This window comes from Gallus gallus, chromosome 2 (genome assembly GCF_016699485.2).
Source record: "Gallus gallus isolate bGalGal1 chromosome 2, bGalGal1.mat.broiler.GRCg7b, whole genome shotgun sequence".
In the NCBI taxonomy this organism is placed as follows: domain Eukaryota; kingdom Metazoa; phylum Chordata; class Aves; order Galliformes; family Phasianidae; genus Gallus; species Gallus gallus.
Window position 1 is genome coordinate 55433312 of NC_052533.1, and position 25319 is coordinate 55458630.

Consider the following 25319-nt stretch of genomic DNA (forward strand, 5'->3'; position numbering starts at 1 on the left):
TATTGTGCTAGCTATTTCTGAGTTTGAGTTTTGAATTTGAAGGTGATTGCAAAGAATCATCTGAAATGAGTCATATGGTTTAAGTCTGTTAGTTTGAAATCACTACTGAAAATTGTGGTTCACTTACATCCCCCTCTGTTTACTCATTTTGAGAGAAGAAAAATTATTCACCTGAATGATACAGACACTATTTTCATAAAAGCACATGTGAAGAACTACCATTATGAGGGGAAGACTTCCATAAGCTAGATGAACAAATGTCAAAAAAGGATGCTAAAACAGTGTTATTTAGGGTTAGACTGCTACTGTCTCTCTGGATCTAGGTCATAACATAGGTACAGACACTCACAGTTGTGACTTGCTGATGTTCTGACTCAACATGTCAATTCCAGTCCAAAAGTCATTCAGTTGCATTAATCATCTGCAGAACTTTCCTCTAAGTCTTGCTGAGAAGCTGAACATAGTGTAGGTTTAGCATTATACACATGCAGGAGAACAACTTCTAGGCTGAAGCTAGATTGTATCTAGCTACTTGTGAGCACAAGCAAAATTGCTCACCTGACTGTACCCAGTCATAGAGACAGTTGGCTTTGCTTCATTTTTTTTCTCCCAGTTTAATTCAGAAGTATACAGCATATGTGTGTGTACGCATTTAAGCTCATACAAAGTAAGAAAGCTTGGGCAGATAACAGTCTGAGGCAAGCCATGAAACCTATCTTGTAACTTATCCGTCCATAATATCTGCATTTACACATTGTAATAATACATATTTCTTTTGTTTGGTGTTCATTTATGTAGTGAAGAATTCTCACTAGCCATCCCAAACAGAACATCTTTTTTTCTTTCGACAGTCTTTAGTATACATTTTAGGAAATAATTTCAGCAGATTACATTGCAGTGGAATACATCATCAGGTCTGAAATACTGACTTAAAGGTGGAACTAAATATTTTTAAAGTGGCAGATTAGAGTTTGTCTTCTCAAATGGCAGAAGGTAATATGCTTGAATAACAGGAGCCTTCTCTTAGTAGCTTAACGTAGGCTCTCGGTTGAGTGTGTGGAAATGTATTTTGAATGAGACCACATTAAGTCTGCTTCTTCTAGGCTATATATACATGAAAATATTACTTCTTCGAAGAAATTGCATTATTCCAGTATTTTCAGTAATATGCTCAGGTGCAACAGCCTGGAAACTGAGATTCAGATGTTCTGACTCGAGAAGAGGAATAATGATCAATTCTGGAGCGCAAGCATGAAATGACAGATATCTTACTATCAGACTACTTTGGAAGTGGAAATTACAGAAAACATGTACCACTTCTATCTCCTGGAGTACCCAAATAGCATGAAATGAGGCCTTCTCTCAGTGCTTTTGGAATAGAACAGTTGGAAACTGGATTTCTAGCCTGGGTTACCACAATACAGCTGTGGAAAAGTACTTTTCCTTCCAATAAAGGAAAGAAACTTGAACTCCTAGAATGAAGATTTTAAGTATAATAGTAAATAATCATAAGTGTAAAAGAAGATAGCATGATTTACCAGAGTATAAAATGTTCTAGTACCTATGAAATGGGATACTGTAATCGTAGCACTTGTGCTGCTGCAGTAGTGTTTGTTAAGTGAACCTATTAAATGCTTAGTGACAGCTGCATAACTAGCTCTACCAGGTTTTTCCTTAACTTTCTTTGGCTGTTATTTGAAAAGCTTCAAAATACACACATTTTTATGCTTGACATTTTCTAGATGTGGTTAGATCACAAAATAATCTTTTCTGATAAATTATGATTGCTCGGATAGTAAAATTGCTTGCTGCCCTTAACATGGTTTGTTTAAATTATCAGGTGGTCCAATTTTGATAGGAAATTCCTCAGTAAACTCCTGATGAGAAGATCTGCTCAAAAATCAAGGGACCAAATCCTTAATGTTTTCCATGAACTCAACTTGAAGGATGCAATTAGCTATGTGGCTGAGGTAGCTATGAATACTTCTTACTTTTTTTGTTTCTAGTTTTTCTTATTCTTTTTTTAATTTACAGTGTAATCTAAAGATGTTATTTTGCAGGAGATGACTAAAAAAAAAAAAAGAAAAAAGGAAAACAACAAAACTTTTCATTTGTTTTATCTAAATGGAATTTAAGAGTTATGAGTCTTGTTACTACCTGTTTGGGTGACCATAGTTCTCAGTATTCTGCCCAAACCCCAATATGAGTATGTTATACATATGTTGGTGTATTTTTGCGTTGGATTTTTCTGAAGAATATTTTATCTATATTCATTGCATCAAAAATCACTGCAATTGGAAATGGATCAGGTAGAATATTGACATTTCCTATAGAATACTGGCTATATGTGATAACAAATCTGATTTGAAGAATCTCATTTCCACTTTGTCATTTCCACAGAATTTGACTTTAGTGTTATCTTATTATGCAAGATCACATTATTATTTAAAAAAAGAAAACAGATCAGTAAGAGATCAATTTATTTAAATGGCAGAATAATAGCTACATTTCACAAATTAGGATTAGAATGACAGTAAATGCAACCACAGAAATTTATGACTTGCAGGATAAAGTACAGAAGTTACTAAATGGAAGAAAGTTACTGCCCTTCTGCTTTAATATCATTCCCAAACTAAAACAATGTTAACAGGTTATGTATCATTTCCTAATCTTCTTCATCATTATGTTGGCTGGCTTAGTTCAGATGAACACAGGTATGCAGCATTCACACAGTGCAAAGGATAATTTTAAACAGGAATATTTTAAAGTAATCTTTGTAGTGCTAATCTATCTAAGACCTTAATCTCTAAGTGTACCTTTTTTTTTTCTTTTACAGCTGAGTAGTAGACTAGTTAGTTTCATCAATTAGAATAATTTTTTTTAGTCCCACTACTGATAATAATGTCATTTTTGGTGAATGTACCACTGCTAGTTAGACTTCTTACAGTGAAACACAGAATTTCAAATATCAAATTTGCAAAATAAGACCAAATTCAGAAATTATTTTAGTGTGAAAATTAGGGATTGCTTCACAAAATAAAAAACTTATTCAGATTGATGTTTTTTAAATTCTCCATACAGTTTTCAGACCTCTTGAGAACAAATTTTCTTTCCCAGTGTTTCCTGGGTCACACCTCTAAGGAGGAAAATTAGATGTTGATGAATGTGGTAAGCATGATACACATACTCAGATTCACTGCTGAATCTGTTTTGTAGATTCATTACAACATTTTTTTCTTTAACAGATGTGAATGGCTGTACTGATTGCTAAGCTATGCAGATTTATCACTAGAATCTTTACCCAATAATGTCATACACAGCATACACTACTGTAAAATTAAGTTAGATTATTTACTGTTTGGAAGAATGGCCTTTTTCATCGTACATTAATATACTGTATAATACAAGGAAGCTGTCTTTCGATGAGTTCAAATAATATTTGTGTAGATTGTGTCTTGAAGGCAAACTATTGACAAATGTTTGCTCATCTTCTAAGAACAAAGAAATTTAAAGTTTTCCAGGTTCTACAAAAAGTTTGCAATGTGGTTTCTTCCAATGAGAATTAGTTATGTTGTGATAATAAGTTATTGTCTTGAGTTAGATTCATAGAGGCACCAAGGTTGGAAAAGACCTACAAGATCATCCAGTCCAACAGTCCACCCATAACCAACAGTTCTCATTAAACCGTGTTCCTCAACACAGTGTCTAAACATTCCTTGGACACCTCCAGGGTTGGTGTCTCCATCACCTCCCTGAGCAGCCCATTCCACTACCTGATCACTAAATACTACCTGAGAAGTAGTATTTCCTAACATCCAGCCTGAATCTCCCCTGGCACAACTTGAGGCCATTCCCTCTAGTTATGCAAGAGGAGAGGCCGACCTCCAGCTCACAACAATCTCACTTCAGGTAGTTATAGAGAGTGATAAGGTCACCCCTTATCCTCCTTTTTTCCAGACTAAACAGTCCCAGTGCCCTCAGTTTCTCCTCATAAGGCTTTCTCCTCATAAGGCTCCAGATCCCTCATCAGCTTTGTTGCCCTTTTCTGGACATGATCAAGGGTCTTGATATTTTTCTTGCAGTGAGGGGCAAAAACTGGACACAGTACTTGAAGTGTGGCCTCACAGTGCTGAATACAGGGGGACAATTACTTCCCTGTTCCTACTGGCAACACTATTTCTGATACAAGCCAGGATGCCATTGGCCTTCTTGGCCACTTAGGCACACTGCTGGCTAATGTTCAGCCAAGCATCGAACAATACCCCCAGGTCCATTTCCTCTACACAGTCTTCCAGCCACTCTGCCCCAAGCCTGTAGTGTTGCCTGCGGTTGCTGTGGTCAAAGTGTAGGGCCTGGTACTTGGGCTCGTTGAACCCCATCCCATTGGCTTCAGCCCAGTAATCCAGCCTGTCCATCTCACTCTGTAGGGCCTTGCTACTCCCAGGCAGATGGACACTTCTGGCCAACTTGGTGTCATCTGCAAACTTACTGAGGGTGCACTCAATGCCATCACCCATGTCATCAGTAAAGGTATTGAAGAGGACAGGCCCCAATACCAAACCCCGGGGAACACCACTCATGACCAGTCGCCAGCTGGATTTAACTCCGTTCACCACCACACTCTGGGCCCAGCCCTCTTTCCAGTTCTTTACCCAGCAGAGAGTGTACTTGTCCAGGCCACGGGCTGACAGCTTCTGCAGGAGAATACTGTGGGAGACAGTGTCTAAAGCCTTGCTGAAGTCAAGGTAAACCACAGCAACAGCCTTTCCCTCATCCATCAGGCAGGTCGCTAGATCACAGAAGGAGATGAGGATGGTGAAGCAGAACCTGCCCTTCATGAAACCATGCTGGCTGGGCCTGATCCCCTGGTTTTCCCATACATGCTGTGTGATCTCCCTCAAGACAATCTGTTCCATAACCTTCCCTGGCACCAAGGTCAGGCTGACAGGCCTGTAGTTCCCTGGATCCTCCTTATGACCCTTCTTGTAGTTGGGAGTCACACTGGCAAGTCTCCAGACTTCTGTGACCTTTCCAGTTGAAAAGGAACACTGATGATGAAAAATCATAGAATCATAGAATGTCCTGGGTTGAAAAGGACCACAATGATCATCTTCTTTCAACCCCCCTGCTATGTGCAGGGTCACCAACCACTAGACCAGGCTGCCCAGAGCCACATCCAGCCTGGCCTTGAGTGCCTCCAGGGATGAAGCATCTACAACCTCTCTAGGCAACCTGTTACAGTGCGTCACCACCCTCTGGGTGGAAAAACTTACTCCTAATATCTAATCTAAAGCTCCCCTGTCTCAGTTTAAAACCATTCCCCCTTGTCCTATCACTATCCACCCTCATAAACAGTCATTCTCCTTCCTGTTTATATGCTCCTTTCAAGTAGTGGAAGGCCACAATGAGGTTTCCCTGGAGCCTTCTCTTCTCCAAGCTAAACAAGCCCAGTTCCCTCAACCTTTCCTCCTAGGAGAGGTGCTCCAGCCCTCTGATCATCTTAGTGGTCCTCCTCTGGACTTGTTCCAAGAGCTCCATGTCCTTCCTGTACTGAGGGTCCCAGGTCTGGATGCAGTACTCCAGATGGGGCCTCACAAGAGCCGAGTAGAGGGGGACAATCACCTCCCTCTCCCTCCTGGCCACACCTTTTTTAATGCAGCCCAGGATGTAGAATCATAGAATCATAGAATTGCTAAGGTTGAAAAAAACCCACAGGATCATCCAGTTCAACCATTCGCCCTTCACCAATGGGTTCTCACTAAACCATGTCCTTCAACACAAAAACTAAACTAAAATATAGTATATTATATATATATATAAATATATATATTATATATAAATATAAATATATACAAATATATTATATACAAATATATTTATATATATATAGTGTGTATATATATATATATAAACTAAAATATACTTTGCCTACCAGGCTGCAAGCGCACTCTACTTGCTCATGTCCAGCTTCTCATCCACCAGAACCCCTAAGTCCTTCTCCGCAGGGCTGCTCTCAAGGAGATCTTCCCCCAGTCTGTAAAAATACCTGGGAATGTCCCTGCCCAAGTGCAGCACCTTGCACTTGGCCTTGTAGAACCTCATTAGGTTCACATGGGCCCACTTCTCCAGCCTGTCCAGGTCCCTCTGGATGGCTTCCCTTCTCTCCAATGTATTGACCATGCTGCTCAGCTTGGTGTCATCTGCAAACTTGCTGAGGTGCACTCAATGCTATTGTCTATGTCATTGATGAAGATGTTGAGGAGCACCGGTCCCAAGACCGACCCTTGAGGGACACCAATTGTGACCGGCCTCTACCCTGACACAGAATCCTTAATCACAACCCTTTGGCTGTGACCAAACAAACTATTCTTATTCCACCAAACAGTCCATCCTTCAAATCCATACCCCTCCAATTTAGAGAGAAGTATGTGGTGAGGGACCATGTCAAAAGCTTTGCAGAAGTCAAGGTAGATGACATCCGTCACCCTTCCCCTGTCCACCGATGCCGTCACTCCATCAATGAAGGCCACCAGATTGGTCAGGCAAGATCTACCCTTAGTGAAGCCATGCTGGCTGTCTCAGACCACTTCTTTGTCTTGTATGTGCCGTAACATAGCTTCTAGGAGGATCTGCTCCATTTTCTTCCCAGGCACAGAGGTGAGGCTCACCGGCCTGTAGTTCCCCAGGTCTTCCTTTCTCCCTTTCTTAAAAATGGGTTTAATGTTTCCCTTTTACCAGTCACTGGGGGATTCACCTGACAGCCATGATTTTTCAAATATGAAAAATGGCTTGGCTACCACCTCTGCCACTTTTGTCAGCACTCTCGAATGGATCTCATTTGGTCCCATGGACTTGTGGCAGTCCAGGTGGAATTGTAGGTCTCTGACTGCTCCCTCCTGAATCATGGGAGGTTGAGTAAACTGCCCCATGATCAAAGAACCTCAGATTCTTGCATTTGTGCCAGCCTCTCAGCCATGTGCTTATAAGGTGGGTTTTCCTGTTCTTCTCAGTGCCCTTCCTTGCCATTGAAGGAATTGAGGAATACACTGTCTGTATGTTTGCTCCATCAACTAACCACCCCAGTCCCCTGAAGTCATTTTTGATAATCCTCAGGCTTCTGTCAGAGACCTCATCACTGATGGCCTGAACTATTCATAAAGGGTAATAATCAGAGGGGTGGATAAGACTTGTAAGTAAGGTGGGTATGAGTTGTAAATCCTGAAGTCATTCCACTTTTCTCACATTAATAATTGTTTCTATGATACAATCGCTGCTTTTACAATATTTTCTTGACTTCTGAAGTATATTTTTGAACTAGACATCTGTGAGTTACAAACTGACATTGAAATTGATGCCATGCCTTCCTGAAGGAGTAAAGATCTGCCTCCCCCAGCTACCATTCTCTTCTCAATTGCAAGAAACTCAGGAGTTTATAAATTATTTTTTATACATTTATTTTTCTCTAACTCTGCTGTTACACTGCACCTATTCAATAAAAAGATCATGAGTCACTTCATGTTTAAGTGGGCATCTGACTCAGATAAGATGAATTTTTCCCTAAAAACACTGATTCCAGATAATCTCTGAGCAAAAAGCCGTAGGACATTATGATCTGGTAGCATATCACTGTTGCATAACATAGCAGAAAAAGTGTAAAAGCTCAGTAAAGATTTAGACAGTGGCTATCAACAACACTTTTTCAAAGGATCTATAAGACTTCTAGCATGAAGTATTACTTGTAGTTCCAAAAATGTATTTATTTTTAACACATGACATCTCATGAAAGTATTAGTATGACTTCTACGGATTCTTCCTGCAAACAGCAGGTCAGTTATCTGTGATGACCACATTTTTTTCAGTGCTGAGAAAGGCTAAAGGACCCTTTGGAATGACTTAACAGGTCATATCTTCTTCTGGCTAAAATTCCTCCACAGATGATATGAAACATTATACTTCATTCTAAAAGAAAGTCAGATGCTCATAAGAAAACAAGTGAGATGATGCTTTTTTTTTTTTTTTTCCTCTCTTCAATTTCTGTCTACAAGCATCAAACTACCTACTACTGAACTGATTAAACACTTAAACACATACCAGTTCATGGGTGTCCAACATTTTGTCTTACCTGGGCCACACTGAGCAGAGAGGAATTGCCTTGGGCTGTGTGTAAAATACATAATATAGTTAATGTAGATAAGTAACACATTTTTTTCAGCATTTTTTTTAATTAAAGAAGAGGACAACAAGACCACAAAACTAATGGGTAAAGCTCACCCCATATTGTTAACATTTCTGAAATCTGTCTTCTTTTCTCCACAGAGAAGCTCCAGGTAAATCTCATTAGTCGTTCATAAAGAAGATACTTTTTTATTATTATTATTCCCCCATTGCTTCTAGTGATGTAGTGGTAACTTTTGTGGGACAACTAATGCTCCCATATGTTTCAAGATATAGTTTCCCAAAACTGAGACACTCTGCAGTTTCACAACTAGATAGACTCCACAGCCTGTAAAGAACAAAACTTTGTGAAAAACCTGTGGCACATGGAAATATTTTTATTCCTGGGGGTGATGATTTATATTTCCAGTAGCCAAAGACAGGGCTGGCAGCAGGCACTGTAGGAGCAAGGGTGCAGGCAGTGAGAGTGAAGGCAGGCACTGCCAGTTGCCTTTAATGCATTGGCATCCAATCTTTGACTTGTCTGGGCTGTGCTGAGTGAAATTGTCTTGGGCTTCATATAAAATATAGTAAATGTATATAAATAACAAAACTTTTAAAATATATATTTTTAATAAAACACACCACAAAAAATTCAACCATAACATAAGACTAGGGGGATATTTGACATTGTTTTTGTGAAACTAATACATCAGTCTGAATTGATGTAAGCAATTGCCTTTCTTACTGAGTTCTTAAGGTGTGTGTCAGAGATTTTTGATGAAATTTTACTCCTTCTATACCTAATCCTTGAAAACAGTTATTCACAAATGTACATACTGCCAAAGAGCAATGACAAGAATAAGGCATGATTGTGAAGTGAGAGATATCTTTCTCTGGTAATATAGATCTTATGGAAGCCTAATAAAGAGGCATGATTGGATTTTTGAGTTGAATATCTGATTTTGCAACTACATACACTCCTCTTGAAAATCTGCAGTTAGTATATTTATGTCAATTGGATATTTGACATAACATAATATATATATATGTATATAATATAACAAAAATCAATGATTTTTCAACACTCTTGAAACCTATTTCAAATTCCTTTATCAAAAAGGTAAGCAAGGCTGCTTATTTTTCATTGTTCACAGGACTACATTTAGCAAATGTATCAAAATGCATAAAATTATATGCCATAACTTGAGTTAGCATTGCACTACACCCTCCAGCATCCTGGTTCCAGCTCAAGCAGTATAAACAGACTATTAGTTTGGCCATTGCTGAAAGATGTGTGCTCACCAAGGACCAGACTAGGCCACTCAACAGGACAGAACCACCAGCATGGTAGCATGGGGCAGGGGATGAACCACAGGACAAGCTTGGCTTACAGTTGGATACATCTGCTCTGGCATAACATACATGTGAACTATCATACTCCAAGGAAGCATTTGTTTGACTTGTTCTCCATGACTACAAAAATGTAAAAAGAATGAAATATTGTTGGAAAAAAACAGATAATATCTCCGCAATATTGTGTAAGGGAGATTGTATTCCTTACTGCATTTTTAAAATACAGAGAATTGATACATGATTATTTTCTGCCCTGATATAAACCATAGATGTCTACAGTCGTAACGTCGAAATGTGATGGAAAACACAGCAATGACAGCAGGGTAGCAGAGTCCCAGACTGCAGCAAGTGATGATAAGCCCAAGTGCAGCAGCCACAGACACAAAGGAAAAAAGCTGCTCAGCTTCAGAAAACACCTATGAGGCAGGAATCTCTGTCAAGACACCCTTGCCTCCACTGCCAACCCTTAAATAAGGTCTGGGAGGGAGGTGGCTCCTGGCCCCACCCCTTCCAGTCATTCAGGTACATTGCATGCACCTGAGTATTGCTGGGTTGGCCCTGCCTTCCCACCAGGTGCTCAATCACTGTTTTAGGCCATGACTGAGCATTTCCACTACAACAGTTTACATAACTATGGTCTCTGAACAGTTAACCTCCACCTAAATAAAAGACTGTGCAAATGATAGGGAAAACTATGAAGATAGAAATCTGAGCTTTCCCAGAAGCTCACTTCTGTAATGCCAGTTTCAAAACTGACTACAAAGCTTACCTTTGCAAAATAGACATATTGCTGTGGGAGAGGATCCAGAGGAGGGCCATGAAGAGGATCAGAGGGCTGGAGCATCTCTCCTATGAGGAAAGGCTGAGAGAGCTGGGCTTTTTCAGCCTGGAGAAGGCTCCAGGGAGACCTCATTGCATCCTTCTGATACTTAAAAGGAGCTTATAATCAGTGAGAAGACAGATATTTCACACTGTTTGATAATGATACAACAAGGGGGAAGAGTTTTAAACTGAAAGAGGAAAAATTTAGATTAAATATTGGGGGAATTTTTTCAGTCAGAGAGTTGAAAGGCGCTGGAATGAGTTGTCCATAAAAGTAGTGGGTACTCTGTCCCTAGAAGTGTTCAAGGCCAGGTTGGATGGGGCCCTGGGGCAACCTAATCTAGTGCCTGATTTAGTGGTTGGCAGCCCTGCTCATAGCATTTCATGGTTTTATGATTTTATTAATATCTCATCTCTTCACAAGATAACCTCCAAGTAGTCTTGTAGACTTATACCACTATGTAACTTTTGCTGTTTCCAGTCTGGTAGAGAATAGAAAACGTAGTGTGGTATATTTGAAAATGCTGCTGATAGTGCAGTGATGTTTGGAGTCCTAAAATTTTACACATATATTCCTGTGTGCATGGCTTGCAGGGTGGTACAAAGTACAGAGTCCATCCCTGAAGGATGGAGTTTGCCTGCAAAAGCACAAGGGCATAATTTTCAAACAGGTTGGGCCTAACAAATCACTCGCCTCACTGAAACTGATTTACAAGATTGGGAAAATTTGTCTCTTAGCTTTCCTCATTAGGATGTCACTTATTTAAAGAAACTGTAGTATAATAAAATAAAATAGATTGTTATCATTTACTAAATTCAACTTCTCTCTTATCTCTTGTGTGATTTGCATATAACAGCCTCATATGATCTGCATTTTTTGACCTACATTTTACTGCAGGTGTTTACAACTGTAATATGTCTTGTTTCTTTCTGTGGCCAGGGAGAGCGTAGAGGTTCCTTAGCATTTATACGTTCTCCAAGTACAGACAACATGGTGAATGTGGATTTCAGTACCCCACGTCCAAGTACTGTAGAAAGTTCTGTATCTTATTTACTGTAAGTAACTTGTATGATTGATTCTGTCTTCTGCTTCTTTTGTTTTGTTGTGACGAAGAGCAAAAAAAAAAAAAAAAAAATAGTTACAGTGTCTGAAAAATATCAGTTACAGGGGCTTCATTCACAAATTTTATGAACTACAGTTAATCTTTTCCTCCCACATAAAATAGGTGATAGAATACTGTTATTCTGTTGCATTTTACAAACAAATTTTGCACTAAAGGTTGGAAAGATGAAGCAGAGTATCACATTAGAACTGTTTCTTGTACCTTTTGTTCACCAATTGCTGTAGACAGAATCAGACAGCAATTCTCTGCCTGCTCCAGAAAAGATTAGGGGAGAGTCAAGGAAAAAAATTGCTGCTTCCTTAATTCCTTCCTGTCTCATTCACATAACAGCCCATCTTCCATGTAAATAGGGAAATAAATGTTGACAACCACCTGAAAGACAAAATCAATACTTTTCTCATTTTTCACATTAGATATTTTTATTCAGTCAGTTTTGACATTTACTTATTTAGTTATTACTTATATGAACTTCATCTGTAAAAAGTATTGTTTCTGTTTTGTATTCTTCAGGAGAGAAAAGGCTGGACCGGTTTGCCTTGACATGCAAGCTTTAGAGCAAAGGAGGAAAAGTATTCGGGACACAGAAGACACAATTGCACATCACACCCTACAACAGTACCTATATAAGCCCAGGCAGGAGGTGAGAGCAGAAGACTTGCATTAGTCTGTTCTGAAATCCAAAAAATTAGGATATTAGAAATCAAAAATATGGAAGCAAAACTCAGGAGGAAAGATCTTAACTCCACATTCGACTCTTGGGGGAGCAAGGCTCTTTGTGTATATACTCATGTACTTATTAACAAGCCTTTTTAACAGAGAGGGTCTAGTACGAGTCTGGGGCTAACACGGATACAGAACTAGGCTCAGTATAAGCTGAGAATAAATGGATCATATAGATCAAAGTGGTTCAGACACTTATAGAGAGAGGCTTACTTTGAATGACTGCCATTCATTCCTATGCAAGGAAAGAGAGAAAAAAAAGATAGAATGCCTTTAGACTACGCTTTGGTTCATTCTTAAAAGGAGTTGTTTTTGTTTTCATGACACAAGCTGAATGCATTGGTACGGCTTCCAGCTCTATCACTAAATAAGTGAATATTGTCTTCCCTTCCTCGTAACAGCACAAACATCTGTACAGTCGACACGAAATCATGCACAGTGAAGATGAGAAACAAGACAAGGAGATTTTCCACAGGACAATGAGGAAGCGCTTAGAATCTTTCAAGAGTACTAAACTAGGAATAAATCATTCCAAGAAGCTGAATAAAATCCACAAACGAGAACGAGGCCAAAAAAGGGTAAAATATCTGCACAAGGACCCAGATGTAGCCACCTATTATAAAAAACAAAGGGAGCGCAGGGAGGATTCTCAAGATTCCTATGTCTTGCATCTACCTCTGTCCTATAGAACTTCAGTAACTTAAAGGGTCTAAGCAAGAAGAGACTGAACTATGAGATGAATCAAGGGGCATCTTCTCATATGCTGCTTTTCTCTATGCTTTGGGACACTTTGGGGTGAGACTTTTTGGAGCCATGCTAGAACACTGTGGGGAGCTTTTCCAGGACAGGTGTAGGTAGCATTTATCATTTCACAAAATTTGCATGGATCTAGGAACTTACATCATATGAAAAGACAAAGTTCCTTTCTTTTCCTGTGCCAGTATAGAGAGGCAATTAATGACAATGTTATTGAGCCTCAAAAAAAGACTGCGACAGGTATCAGGGTAGTGCTGCTCTACAGTGATTTCAAAGAATGTTACTGTCTTAGCTCTATGATGTTGGTAGCATTTTTGTTAATTTAATTTGTTCATTTTCTTTCAGCGAAACAGCAATGTCATACCAAATGGAAAAATACCTTCAGAAAATCCAGTACAAGATTATACTTTGAAGGAAAAAGGTAAAAAGATCTCTAGACCAGTAGCATTTCACCAGCTACCTTGTCTGTAAAGAATCCCCTTAGAAATTTAATGATATGCAGTGGTGAAGCTATTAGAGAGGGACTTCTAGTCATAACTTATAACACAGAGTAGGGATGTAGTCCATACTTAAAGGCTGTATCTGGAATATTTAGAAGTTTTTTGTTTTTTTTTGTTTGTTTGTTTGTTTGTTTGTTTGTTTTTTCCCCTAGGCTTTTGGATGACAAATCGAAGTTGAATTAGTGTTCTTACTCATAGCTGTAAAATATCTTGTTCAAATCCTGAAAACAAAACAATATGCTGGCTGCAACATAGTTGAACTTTCAGCTTACTTTTAGATAAGTTGCACAGAGCAAGTTTTGCTAAGGGTTTTCTTTTTCGTCACAGCAAGATATGCCTGTCCATGACAGCATACCATACAAAGTTCAGTCAGAATGGAAATGTCATTTGAATTAATGCCTATTTATTTACAAGAGTCTGAATCAAAGCTGAAGCTGAGTTGAAGTTAGAACTTCAGGAGAGAAGGCAGATTTGAAAGGAAAACTGTCAGAGGTCAGTTTGCGTACTTGGTTAATCCTTCATAACTATATGTCACTTAAAAACTGAAATATAAGCCCACCGAACTAACCCTTATTTGTGGTCTTTCTTACGTTTATTCAGACTCTTAATTTCAAAGAAAGCTGAAGTAAAGCAGAGAGAGTCATTTTTCTTCTCTTTAGATCCAAGCAAAGTTTTTTTTTTTTTTTTTGTGTATGCTACCTAAGACATCTTCTGAACATTACTTTGTTTGACTGACAGGGGCAATACATGCTGGCTGAAATAGACATAATATTCTAGAACATCCTTGCATAGAAAGTGTTTTCCAAAGACTTCCAATTAGTTCATTCAATGCTGTCTTGTTGAAGAACTCTGCATATAAGTCATCATCAATTGGATATTAAAAAAAAAAAAAAAAAAAAAAAGACTTCTTTGGAGGGTGTATTTAACAAGTGTTTTAGAAGCTGATGTAAAACTGATTTGATGATGGTAGAAACAGCAATGACCTCACCAGCTTTGAAATTAGGCAGGGTTCCAATGTCAACCTCTGTCTAACTGGCTCTGGGCAGCCTGGTCTAGTGGTTGGCGACCCTGCACATAGCAGGGGGGTTGAAACTTGATGATCATTGTGGCCCTTTTCAACCCAGGCCATCCTATGATTCTATGATTCTAACGATGAAAATGCAGTAACAAGTTATTTTAAGGGACTATGTTTCTCAACATGTGAGCAAGGAAGACACAAAAATATAACAGCAGTGGTTGCACATCAAAAGTTTGTTTCCTTCAGTCTCAGAAAAATATACAATTATATTAGCCAGCAGTCTATTCAGAATGTGAAATCTATCATAACACCAAGTAACAACAGGTTGTTGAGTTTCTCAAAATAATTGGTACCCAAACTGCAGTCTGCAAATACATTCACACTGTCATGCCAGTGCTACAACTGTTAAAGTTTGCCTTTATCTTTCATAACTGTACTAGTATAATAATGCTCTTTCACTTTTTCATCAGAACTGATAGAAATCTCTGATCAAACCGGGCTTATGTTTTTTATTACTGTTGTTTCAGATTCAGAATTTTCAGAAGCAGAAGAAAATAATGATTATGAAACTTTGCATCTAGGCAAAGGAGTTGATTTTCTGGCTAATGTGACCAAGCAAAATTTCACAGATAACCCTACTGGTAAAAATATTGATTGCATGCAGAATTTTTTGTCTCGAATATAAAAGATAATTACTAGAAATGCTGCAGCTTTACCATGTATTTTTGCTTGTTTGTTTTGATTGGATCTGTTCTCTTAGGGTAGATATTTGCTTAAAACTATTGGCAAAAGGTAACAAATTTGAAGCATATGAAATTGTGGAGAGCATCAAATTTGCTATTGATATTGATAATACTGACAGAAGTTGTGAAAATGACAGCCTAACCCAGATCTAAATTATCTCCAGCAACAGAAAACGTTAATGTTGTCCTACCTCACCAGGCCAGTTGATTTCTACTTGCATAAAAGTACTTCGCTGTGATATCTTTCATATTTCTTCTTTCATGCAGTATTTCTTAAATTCACAAGTCCCTCAGTTCCCTGCAGACTTAGAGAAGTCACTGAAAAGTGCAGATTTCCAGATTTTTAGGAGTATTCATTGGACCTGAATTCCTGACCTGGAAGACTCCAAAGTACCATACTGAAAGTAAACCACTACATATAAGAGACAGTATATGATGTGGTTTGGAAGGTGTTAAGGTTTAGTATCTCTTTAGCACTTTCATGTCTGAATTATCAGCATATATAACATCTTTCATACAACGAAGAAAAATCCTTGTGTCTGTATTCTTTTGACAGTCAGGGTGATACAGTATTTTAAGTGCCCAGTGACAAATTCCACATTTGAATATTTATAAAGACATACAGAAATCAATCCAGAAGTAAGTGACTAGCAAGATGCAGGCCTAGACTGATTTTACAATTTATTTATCTGTTTAAACACTGTAAATTTGGTATTTATATTAAATGGCTCCTTTTACTTCTGTCTTGTTTTGGTGCCCTCACACACATCTTGTTCCTTCATGGAGTTGTGCAGTTCATGCTTTTGCATTTTTTGCTCATCTTTTCCTTCTTTTTTATGGATTTGGTCTGATTTGTTTCTGCTACTAGTCCGTGTTTTGATTTGTTTTGCTTAGGGGATAAGTTGGTTTATTCTTTTAGTGATTTTATTTTCTTTAGATATCTCAATCATAACTGCATATTATATACAGTTCTTCACTATAAAAAAAAAAATACAAAATAACTAGCTATAACCAAGCCAGAAAAAGCAACCTTCAAGTATATAATAGTCTTTTTGCCTATTTATTTTCTTCCTCTTTTACAAAGCATCTTTCTGTGTTACCAAGAAATCATTTTGATTAACTCGTGAATTTTTTTAGGAATTGATAACCCAGTATTTTCAGCTGATGATGATCAAAGCATCTACATGAAGTTCTCACCATGGTTGTCTAGTGAAGATACTGTGGTACCGTCACAAAGGGCCCGAGTGCAGATCCCATATTCTCCAAACAACTTCAGACGGCTCACTCCGTTCCGGCTCAGCAATAAATCAATAGATTCCTTCCTGCTAGCAGATGGCCCAGAGGAACAACCCAGACCTTTTCTCCCAGAATCAACACATATGTAATATCTTAAAAGAGATTATCGCCTTTATTTTTAATCAATCTCAATCTTGTCAATACTGACAAGATTATTTTTCTGATTTTTCTTGTCCCAGTGTCTCTTTACTTCCTGACTTTTTCCTACAAGTAAACATCTTTTATTTTCCTTCTATTTGAATAACAAAACTTCTTTCTATTTTCTTCCTACAGGGAACCTGCCCTGCTATTTGAGGTCAAAAGCCTTGCAATTTTTAGAGCAGAAAATGTTCTTGCTCTTTGTTTTGTCTTGAAAATTCTAAAATGCCAAGTAAAAAGTTTTCCTAACATCAGAATGTTTTTGTATCCAATTTCAGGAGACTTCATTTTTCTTGGTTAGTCAGTTTTATAAGATAAAACTCATATTTGAATTCCCTGAAATGATGCAATTCTGATTCGAATCTCTTAAAAATCAGTTCTTTTTCAAGTAACATTGTCAGGACTGTCTTCATGTGTACGAAAAGATTGGATGAAGTAACATAAAAACAACCCAACTGCTGATGTCAAAAGATACGTTTTGCCTGTAAGAGGTCAGATGAGTCATTTAACTCACTAGACTCTATTGTATTTTGGTGTACAGTAGAAGCAGCAGAGTGATCGGTGCAGTTGATACATTGGAAGGAAGGGAAGCCATCCAGAGGGACATGAACAGAATGGAGAAGTAGACTCATGTGAACCTAATGAGGTTCAATAAGGCCAAGTGCAGGGTGCTGCATTTGGGCCGGGGCAATCGCAGGTATTTATACCAACTGGGGGAAGATCTCCTTGAAAGCAGCCCTGCGGAGAAGGACTTGGGGGTTCTGGTGGATGAGAAGCTGGACATGAGCAAGTAGAATGAGCTTGCAGCCTGGTAGGCAAGCTATATCCTGGGCTGCATTAAAAAAGGTGTGGCCAGCAGGGAGAGGGAGGTGATTGTCCCCCTCTACTCGGCTCTTGTGAGACCCCATCTGGAGTACTGCGTCCAGACCTGGGACCCCCAGTACAGGAAGGACGTGCAGCTCTTGGAACAAGTCCAGAGGAGGACCACTAAGATGATCAGAGGGCTGGAGCACCTCTCCTAGGAGGAAAGGTTGAGGGAACTGGGCTTGTTTAGCTTGGAGAAGAGAAGGCTCCAGGGAAACCTCATTGTGGCCTTCCACTACTTGAAAGGAGCATATAAACAGGAAGGAGAATGACTGTTTATGAGGGTGGATACTGATAGGACAAGGGGGAATGGTTTTAAACTGAGACAGGGGAGCTTTAGATTAGATATTAGGAGTAAGTTTTTCCACCCAGAGGGTGGTGACGCACTGTAACAGGTTGCCTAGAGAGGTTGTAGATGCTTCATCCCTGGAGGCACTCAAGGCCAGGCTGGATGTGGCTCTGGGCAGCCTTGTCTAGTGATTGGTGACCCTGCACATAGCAGGGGGGGTTGAAACTAGATGATCATTGTGGTCCTTTTCAACCCAGGACATTCTATGATTCTACGATTTGAACAGGCTAGATAGCTGGGCTGAGGCCAGTGAGATGAAGTTCAACATGACCAAGTGCCAGGTTCTGCACTTTGACCACAACAACCTCAGGCAACACTACAGCTTGGGTCAGAGTGGCTTGAATACTGTGTAGAGGAAATAGACCTGAGGGTATTAAATCATTGGCCAATACTTGGCTGAACATAAGCAAGTAGTGTACATAGGTGGCCAAGAAGGCCAATGGCATCCTGGCTTGTATCAGAAACAGTGTTGCCAGCAGGAGCAGGGAGGTGGTCATTCCTGTGTACTTCTTTCTTTTGAGGTTGCACCTCAGGTTCTGTGTTCAGTTTTGGAAGCCTTGCCACAAAGGCTGTGAGGCCCTGGAGTATGTTTAGAGAAGAGCAACAAAGGTGGTGAGGGGTCTGGAGCACAGGTCTTACAAGAAGCAGCAGAGGGAGCTGGGATTCTTCAGTCTGGGGAAGAGGTGGCTTGGGGGAGACCTTATCGCTATCTACCTGAAGGGAGCTGTGGTGAGGTGGGTGTTGGCCTCTTCTCCCATATAACTAGCAATTGGACTAGAGGGAATGTCCTCAAGTTGTGCTGGGGAGATTCAAGTTGAATGTTACCAAACACCACTTCTCCGAGAGAGCAGTCAGGCACTGGAATGGGCTGCCCAGGGAGGCGGTGGAGTAACTGTCCCTGGTGGTGTTCAAGAAACATTTAGATGTACTGAGGGATGTGGTTTAGTGGGAAATATTGGTGATAGGTGGATGGTTGGACTGGATGATCTTAGAGGTCTGAATTTCTCTTAATCCATATCTTATTTTAAAAGCAGAAAAACATTTGACACAGTAAATAATTAAATTTGATATTGTAAATAACATGTTGCCTCTAATGTCTTAGAGGTTTAAAAATAAATTAACTCTAGGTTTATATTAGTATCCCAGTTACTCTTTAATTCTTGCTCTGTGAAAATTTTCCACACCATAAAATCAGCCTTCATTTCTATAATCTACAGTCAGTGCAGTAAATGAGGTGGGTCGGGTCACAGTTCAACTATTATAATTGAATAGAACATAGGGCACTGATTATGCAGTGAAATGTGACAGTCAGTTTCATCATGAATTAGCTTTCGTGGAATCCATGATCACGAATGTATGACCTAATGCCCTCTGTTTGTCAACAAATAAAGGAATGTGGCAAGTTGAAAGTACTTAATTGATGAAACCTTTTTCAGACAAAGATCTCAGTAGAAGAGTGAACACTGCATAATTTTGTTTTGAGAAGAATTTAATAATCTTTGGAAAACAAAGAGGAAAGGAAGTTCTGTTTTTATTCTGTTCTGTCTTCTGTCTTGCAGCAGGTGTAATAGTTCAAGCATAATTACAGAAAGTACATCACTTTAATGGAGAAACCTGTAGGGATGAGTTTGTTTGAATATTCAGTTTCATATAACATATATTTGATTGTTTTATTAAAATAGTGTTTTAAAAGAAATGCTGGATTAATTAAAGAGCTGAGTTAAATTCTGATATCCTTATTAAAAGCTTGAATAACAGGCAGTGTTCTAAAAGGAAAACTTCTCCTTGACACTTATCCACACTGAAGTCTTCCTCTCTTTTTTCCCACTTACTTTGTCAAAAATTATTGACCATAACACTTTCTGAAATTTAACTTCTAACCTTTATATTTTTCCTCACTTCTATTGCCTTAATTATAAGTGACTATATTATTAGAAACTGCTATGTATGAGTTTTTGTACAGGTATCTTTGAAATATCAGAATTGGCGGGCTTTGAGTGCTGTATTTCTTTAGAAGGATTTTGGAAAGCTAGGTTTCCTGAGAAAATAATCTGGGACTTTGATTATCCTCAGAAACAGTCCTCTCAATTACATACTTAATAAAATTCTCCTGATAGGAAAATTATATTGAAATTTCAATTAATAGATTTTAAAAAGCAATGTAAATTGGAAATCAAACGTGGAAATGTAGAGATTCTCTACATAGTCTAAAGTATAAAGAAAACAGATCATAGATGACAGTTAAGAATAAGTTGGTTTTCTGGTGAAACATTCTGTTTCTTGATTTAAAGAGCACAATTTCTTTCAAAAGATTTCCTTGACAAGCATGAGGAATAAATGTCTCAAGTTAAAGATGCATTATAGTAATCCGGTGATGGCTCCATCTCCTAAGTATTTGAAGCAGGCCCCATTCATTTCGAATACTAAATGCAGTTTTGCCTGATTCTCAACAAGGACAAAAGGTTTAATAAACTCACTTTAGGTTGTTCAAGATAGAAACCGGGACAAGGTACAGCTTCCCAGCTCAAAAATGGTTTTAAACTACTCATTTTAATACAACACTCATAAAAAAAAATAGCCAAAATAAAAGCCCATTAGCCAGAATAGTAATATACAAAGTATGTATGTACAAATATTTCTTTAATTGTATTCTCTAGGTGATCTGGACCAAGATGTTGAAATGACAGAATACTCCTCTTCAGATGACAAATTTCCTCCTTATACATCTGACCAACTAAACCAAAATGAAAGTGTTTCAGAGAATCCCCTTCACTTCTTTCCATCTTGTCTTCAAATGCCTTGGACACAAAACTATTCTTCCTTGGAAAACAGAGGGAATATATCTCTTTCTACAGTCTCTGAGTATATAGCCTCTTGTGACCCAAGTGTACCTGATCTTTTCTGGGAAACAGATGCAGATACAGATAACAAAGAGACAATAAACTCAGGTTATTGTTCTGAAGTTAGCTACAAGTCAGAGAACTCACAAGAAGAGAATTCTCTGCTTATACCTGAAGAGTTGGAAGACCCATACATGAAGGAGCCCAGAGAGAAGAAAATGTTACTTGATGTACAAGGAAATTACAGATCCATTGCAGCCAGGCGCGTACAAAGCCGACGTTCATTTCACAAGCCAAAACCTCTTCAACACCCTAAGCTTCAAAAACTAGCATCTCTTCCAGCATCTTGCCATGTCCCTCCACATTCTTTGGAGCAAGAGGAAACACAGTTGTGAGCCAGGACTTAGCTGAAAGGAGGAACTGAGAGAGAATACTTTGAACAAAAGTCTTCTGTAAAATTAGAGAGAAACCACTTGGTTCACATGGCCTACTGTAGAATGATTTTTGATGCAAAGGAAGCAGCATCCCATGATGTCAGAAATTCTGGAGCTTTTCTGCTGCACTTACAGTTTTAAGTCCTCATTCATATTAAAACGATGCATTATGAAGGGAAAATATGCCTCCTTGTTATTTTTTCATGTAGACTGTTACAAAAAAATATATTATTTTTGGAAGGCTGAAACAAGAGGTATTTTTTTTTTTTTAATATATAAATGATTTATTATGCCATACATTCCCAGTAAATACTTTGAACAAAATGGGCTGCATTTTTTGCCTCATTAATGGGATTCAGTATTTATGTTGTATGAAATTAATGTAGGAGAAGTCAATGGTTAGCCTCTTGCCTGCTAATTCTACTCCAGCTGAAATGGATCAGTGCCTTTCATAAGTGCAAACTAAAGAAAAAGTGTTTTACTGCTCTGAATATTTGTGTTACCGAGTAATCATGAGGTACTGATTCTGGCAAAAATCTTTGCAGGGAGGGATAAGTCCTGCATTTTGAAATTTTGTCCAAGTTTCCTGGATGGTCATTTCCTTCATTCATCATCATTTCCACTGCTCAGTGGTATTAGAATGAAAGAATATCCATAATTAGTTCATAATTAGCTCTTAATTACCTTATGTAACCACAAGCAATTTTGTATTCTTAATTAAGCTGCTCTATTTTAAATTGCCTCACAAAAGTGTAAATATTTGTCATTTGTCCTGCTGCTTTGGAAGACATCTTCCAAATACTCTGTTGGATTATCTTGTTAATTTATGTATAATGCACTTTCTATAACTGATTGGGATAATGGCCTCTCAGATGCCATTTTTGTCACAAGAGTTAGTGCCACAATGACTCAGGACGTCTGTGTTTCGAAGTACTGCACAAAGGCAGTATACTTGTGTTGTAAACTTTCTATCCCTAGCCCCTCCCCACTTCTCTGTTAAATGACAGTCAAAAAGATTGCATTAGACTCCTATTATGTATGAATCTGACATTAAATTACTTTGAAGATTGCTGGAGGTATTGATGAAAGCTAGTGTATATGAAGACTAAATCAAAATGAAAACTCTAAGACTTCTCATTCATGTATAATACTGCATGCCAGCCTGCTTTGCCCTGATTGACTCCAGTCCTGAAACTTGGTCTCAAAATCTTCAGTGGTCATAAGTTGTAAAGGTTCTTTGACATCAACAGGAGATGAATGTTTAACCACTTTCTTGATCCTAACGTGTACCTTATTTCTACTTCATATGAATGTAAGTGAGCTAAGTCAGCTCAGGGAGGTATCTGAATTACTAAATACTGGATTCAACAGCAGCTTTCTTTGGTAAATTTTATTTTATCTGTGGAAATCTGTGGTTGTTTCACTATACCTACTGAGATTTTGAAATGGGCTCTGGCTGATTCTGTTAGATGTCCAATTACAGATTTACCAATGTGTCCTATAAGAGCGAAGCAATATGTGAAAATTCAGGCCCATAGCTTTTATCTATCTTTGTACTCTTTGCTAATAATGCCTACTAGGCTAGTTCAAATTGCAGAGGTGCGATGGCAATTATCATAGACAAGTCTAGTTACATAACCTATGCTTTTAGAGACTTGGAGTACTGGTCCTTGGATATCAATCCACAAACAGCTGTATATGATCATCTTGGACACAGATTCAATTGAAAATTGAAAAGCTCCAGTTAATTTTATAATTCCATTATGTAAATACCATGTTTTCTGAACTGAATATATATACACATACTATTTGGTAAAGTATTTCCATTCTGTTCCAATTGGAACAGGTATTGTAATTTTAGTGATCAGCACAGACACATAACAGGGTCATTACTGATCTCAGACATTTTCACTTAGAAAGCGCAATGTGCCAAAATCTAACTTCCAGTCTCCTGTCATAATGCTGAAGTACCAACAACAAAGTTGGTAGAAAGATGCTGGCTTTGAACAAGACTTTCATTTCTTATTGCTATGGTACAGAGGCCATTTCTGTCTTGCAGTCAGAAAAAGAGACATGTCATGACTTGTGTTTTCTGCATGCTTGTTAGAGTAATCCTAGGCTACCTCAATAAAGCATTTGTAAATCCTAACCAGCAGATGCAAGTTTTCACCAGTTAAGTGTTGCACACACAAGTGTATACAATTTTTAAAATCCAAAGTTACAAGATTTTCATGTTCTTGTATGCTCTTATGATAAAAGGATCAGTAACACTACAGTCTTTATAAATGCAGTATTTTCTGTAAGGAGCCAGCGAGATTCTGTTTGCTTTTGAGAAGGCTGTGGGCTATAGGAGTTTTTGCAAAACAAATGATAGCCCAGTTTTTGACAACAGAAGAAATGGAAAGGCATTATATACAAGCTACTTAGCACTCCACTGGCTTCCAAATACCTTAAACCTCGTCTGTATTATAAAGTGCTGTGTAGCCACAGTTCAACAGATAGAGGATAAAATGGATAGTCTGGCTGTGAAGAGAATTATCTTTGGAATAATTTTCATAATTTATTAAGATCTTAGGACTCTGGAAGATGTTTTCTCATATAGTTGCCTCTAAATCAGAGCTCTAATTGGTGAAGTTTCTCAGTTTGAAATGTTTCATGTCCTCAAAAAAAAAGTTTCATGTCCTCAGTTTGCACACTGGAAAAATACTCCCAGCTGTAATACAGTAGATTATAATTCCTTATTTTTTTTCAGTGGCAATTGCTCTCTGTATTTTTGAGGGTATATAAGAAGAGCAGTTTATAAGATTTCATTATCTAACATTTTTTCTTTACTCTTTCTATTTAATTCCAGATTTCAGATGGTACAAGTATTTTCTTGCTTCTTCAATGTACTTTAATTAGTCAAGAACCACTAATTTCCATCAGAGTAACATAGATTTAGAGCTGGTGAGGATCTGGGTGTGTGTATCAGTTTATTCTTTTACCATATGACATAGCAGTTAATTTGGTGCAGTTTGGTACAATCAGTCAATAAATCATTTCACCTCTGGTGAGATCAGTTCAGTTCTTGCTGAGCTTTCCTGGCTGAAAAATGTCCTTAGGTTTTTTTTGTGTATATGATATGCTCTGTCAGAGAAAGTCAAGTTGGGAATTCCATAATTACTAGTTATTAAACATGTAACTATGGCCCACTTCATTGTAAATGAAAAAAAATGAAGAATATTTGATGTCTTTTCTATATATTTTTCTCCATGTACAGGATTCTTTTTAACAATATTCATGATGCTGCACTATGTCCTAGCAATGTTAAAAAAAAATGTGTGACTTCTGATGAATTCTCTCTGAGCTCTGAAGTTAATTGTATGAAATTATGTTTTACAAATATGTGATCTAGTCAGAGATTCATGTAAAAAAGTTTGTAAAATGATCATGTGCCTTAAATTGTCACTCTGTGGAGTGCTGCTATTCGGAGATTTTTTGTGTACTTTCCAAGAGGTGTCAATTTATTGCAGATATTTTTAAGTAAGTCAAGTTGTTCTGCTAATGCATCTTTATAGAAATGTTTTAGTAACATATCATAATGAAAAATTTGGCAATAAATTGTATCATTTTGGTGGAATTACACTGCTTTGGCTAGACTCATTTATTTAGCAAATTTAGAGAAGACTTTTCATACAAGACTTCTGAGAAAGTGGGCTGTTTGAATTTCTGTCCCTTAATCAAAATCAGAAAGAAAGAAAGGAAAAAAAAAAGACTATTATATGGTTCATAATTCATGTCATTTATAAAACTCAAATCATTAAAAGCAGCGCTTTTAGAAGATATCTCGATTACTGTTATACATTTGAGTTCTAACTCAACAAAAGTGAATGACAGGACTTCCAATGACTTTATTGAGTATTTCCTCCTTCAAAGAGAAGGGCCAGTGTTTTGTCTATATAAAGACATAAAGACTGTTTTCTAAGCATGGGTCTAAAGAGATTGAAAAATACAGCAGAGACAACTAGACCATCCTGCAGCTAGCAAACAAGAAGCTGCACAAGCAGAATAGCAGTGGTTCTTGTCATGTGTCCATGCAATAGCTAGTTAGCTAATAGCTCATAAAATCAGTGGTTGGAATATTAGAAGAAAGCATCATCCATTGTCACCCTTGTTACATAAAGGCATACGTAAGTCATGAACAGACAACTCTATTTGAAATAATA

The 25319-nt window shown here is 38.0% G+C and overlaps 1 protein-coding gene across 5 annotated transcripts in view; it reads left to right on the forward strand.

The window, feature by feature from the left end:
* Window positions 1-24736, forward strand: part of SLC9A3 (solute carrier family 9 member A3) — a 66276-nt gene extending 41540 nt beyond the window's left edge. For 2 of the 5 annotated variants that reach the window (XM_004935075.5, XM_046938104.1), the window contains 8 exons: window positions 1841-1970; window positions 11273-11388; window positions 11967-12096; window positions 12578-12754; window positions 13278-13353; window positions 14978-15091; window positions 16331-16574; window positions 20498-24736. In XM_004935075.5, coding sequence (XP_004935132.1) covers window positions 1841-1970; window positions 11273-11388; window positions 11967-12096; window positions 12578-12754; window positions 13278-13353; window positions 14978-15091; window positions 16331-16574; window positions 20498-20501 — 991 coding nt within the window. In that variant the 3' untranslated portion in view covers window positions 20502-24736. Of the gene's footprint in view, window positions 1-1840; window positions 1971-11272; window positions 11389-11966; window positions 12097-12577; window positions 12755-13277; window positions 13354-14977; window positions 15092-16330; window positions 16579-20497 lie in introns of those variants that run through there. The other 3 variants (XM_040696321.2, XM_040696322.2, XM_418895.7) reach the window with 2 other exon arrangements.
* Window positions 24737-25319: the final 583 nt, after the last annotated feature.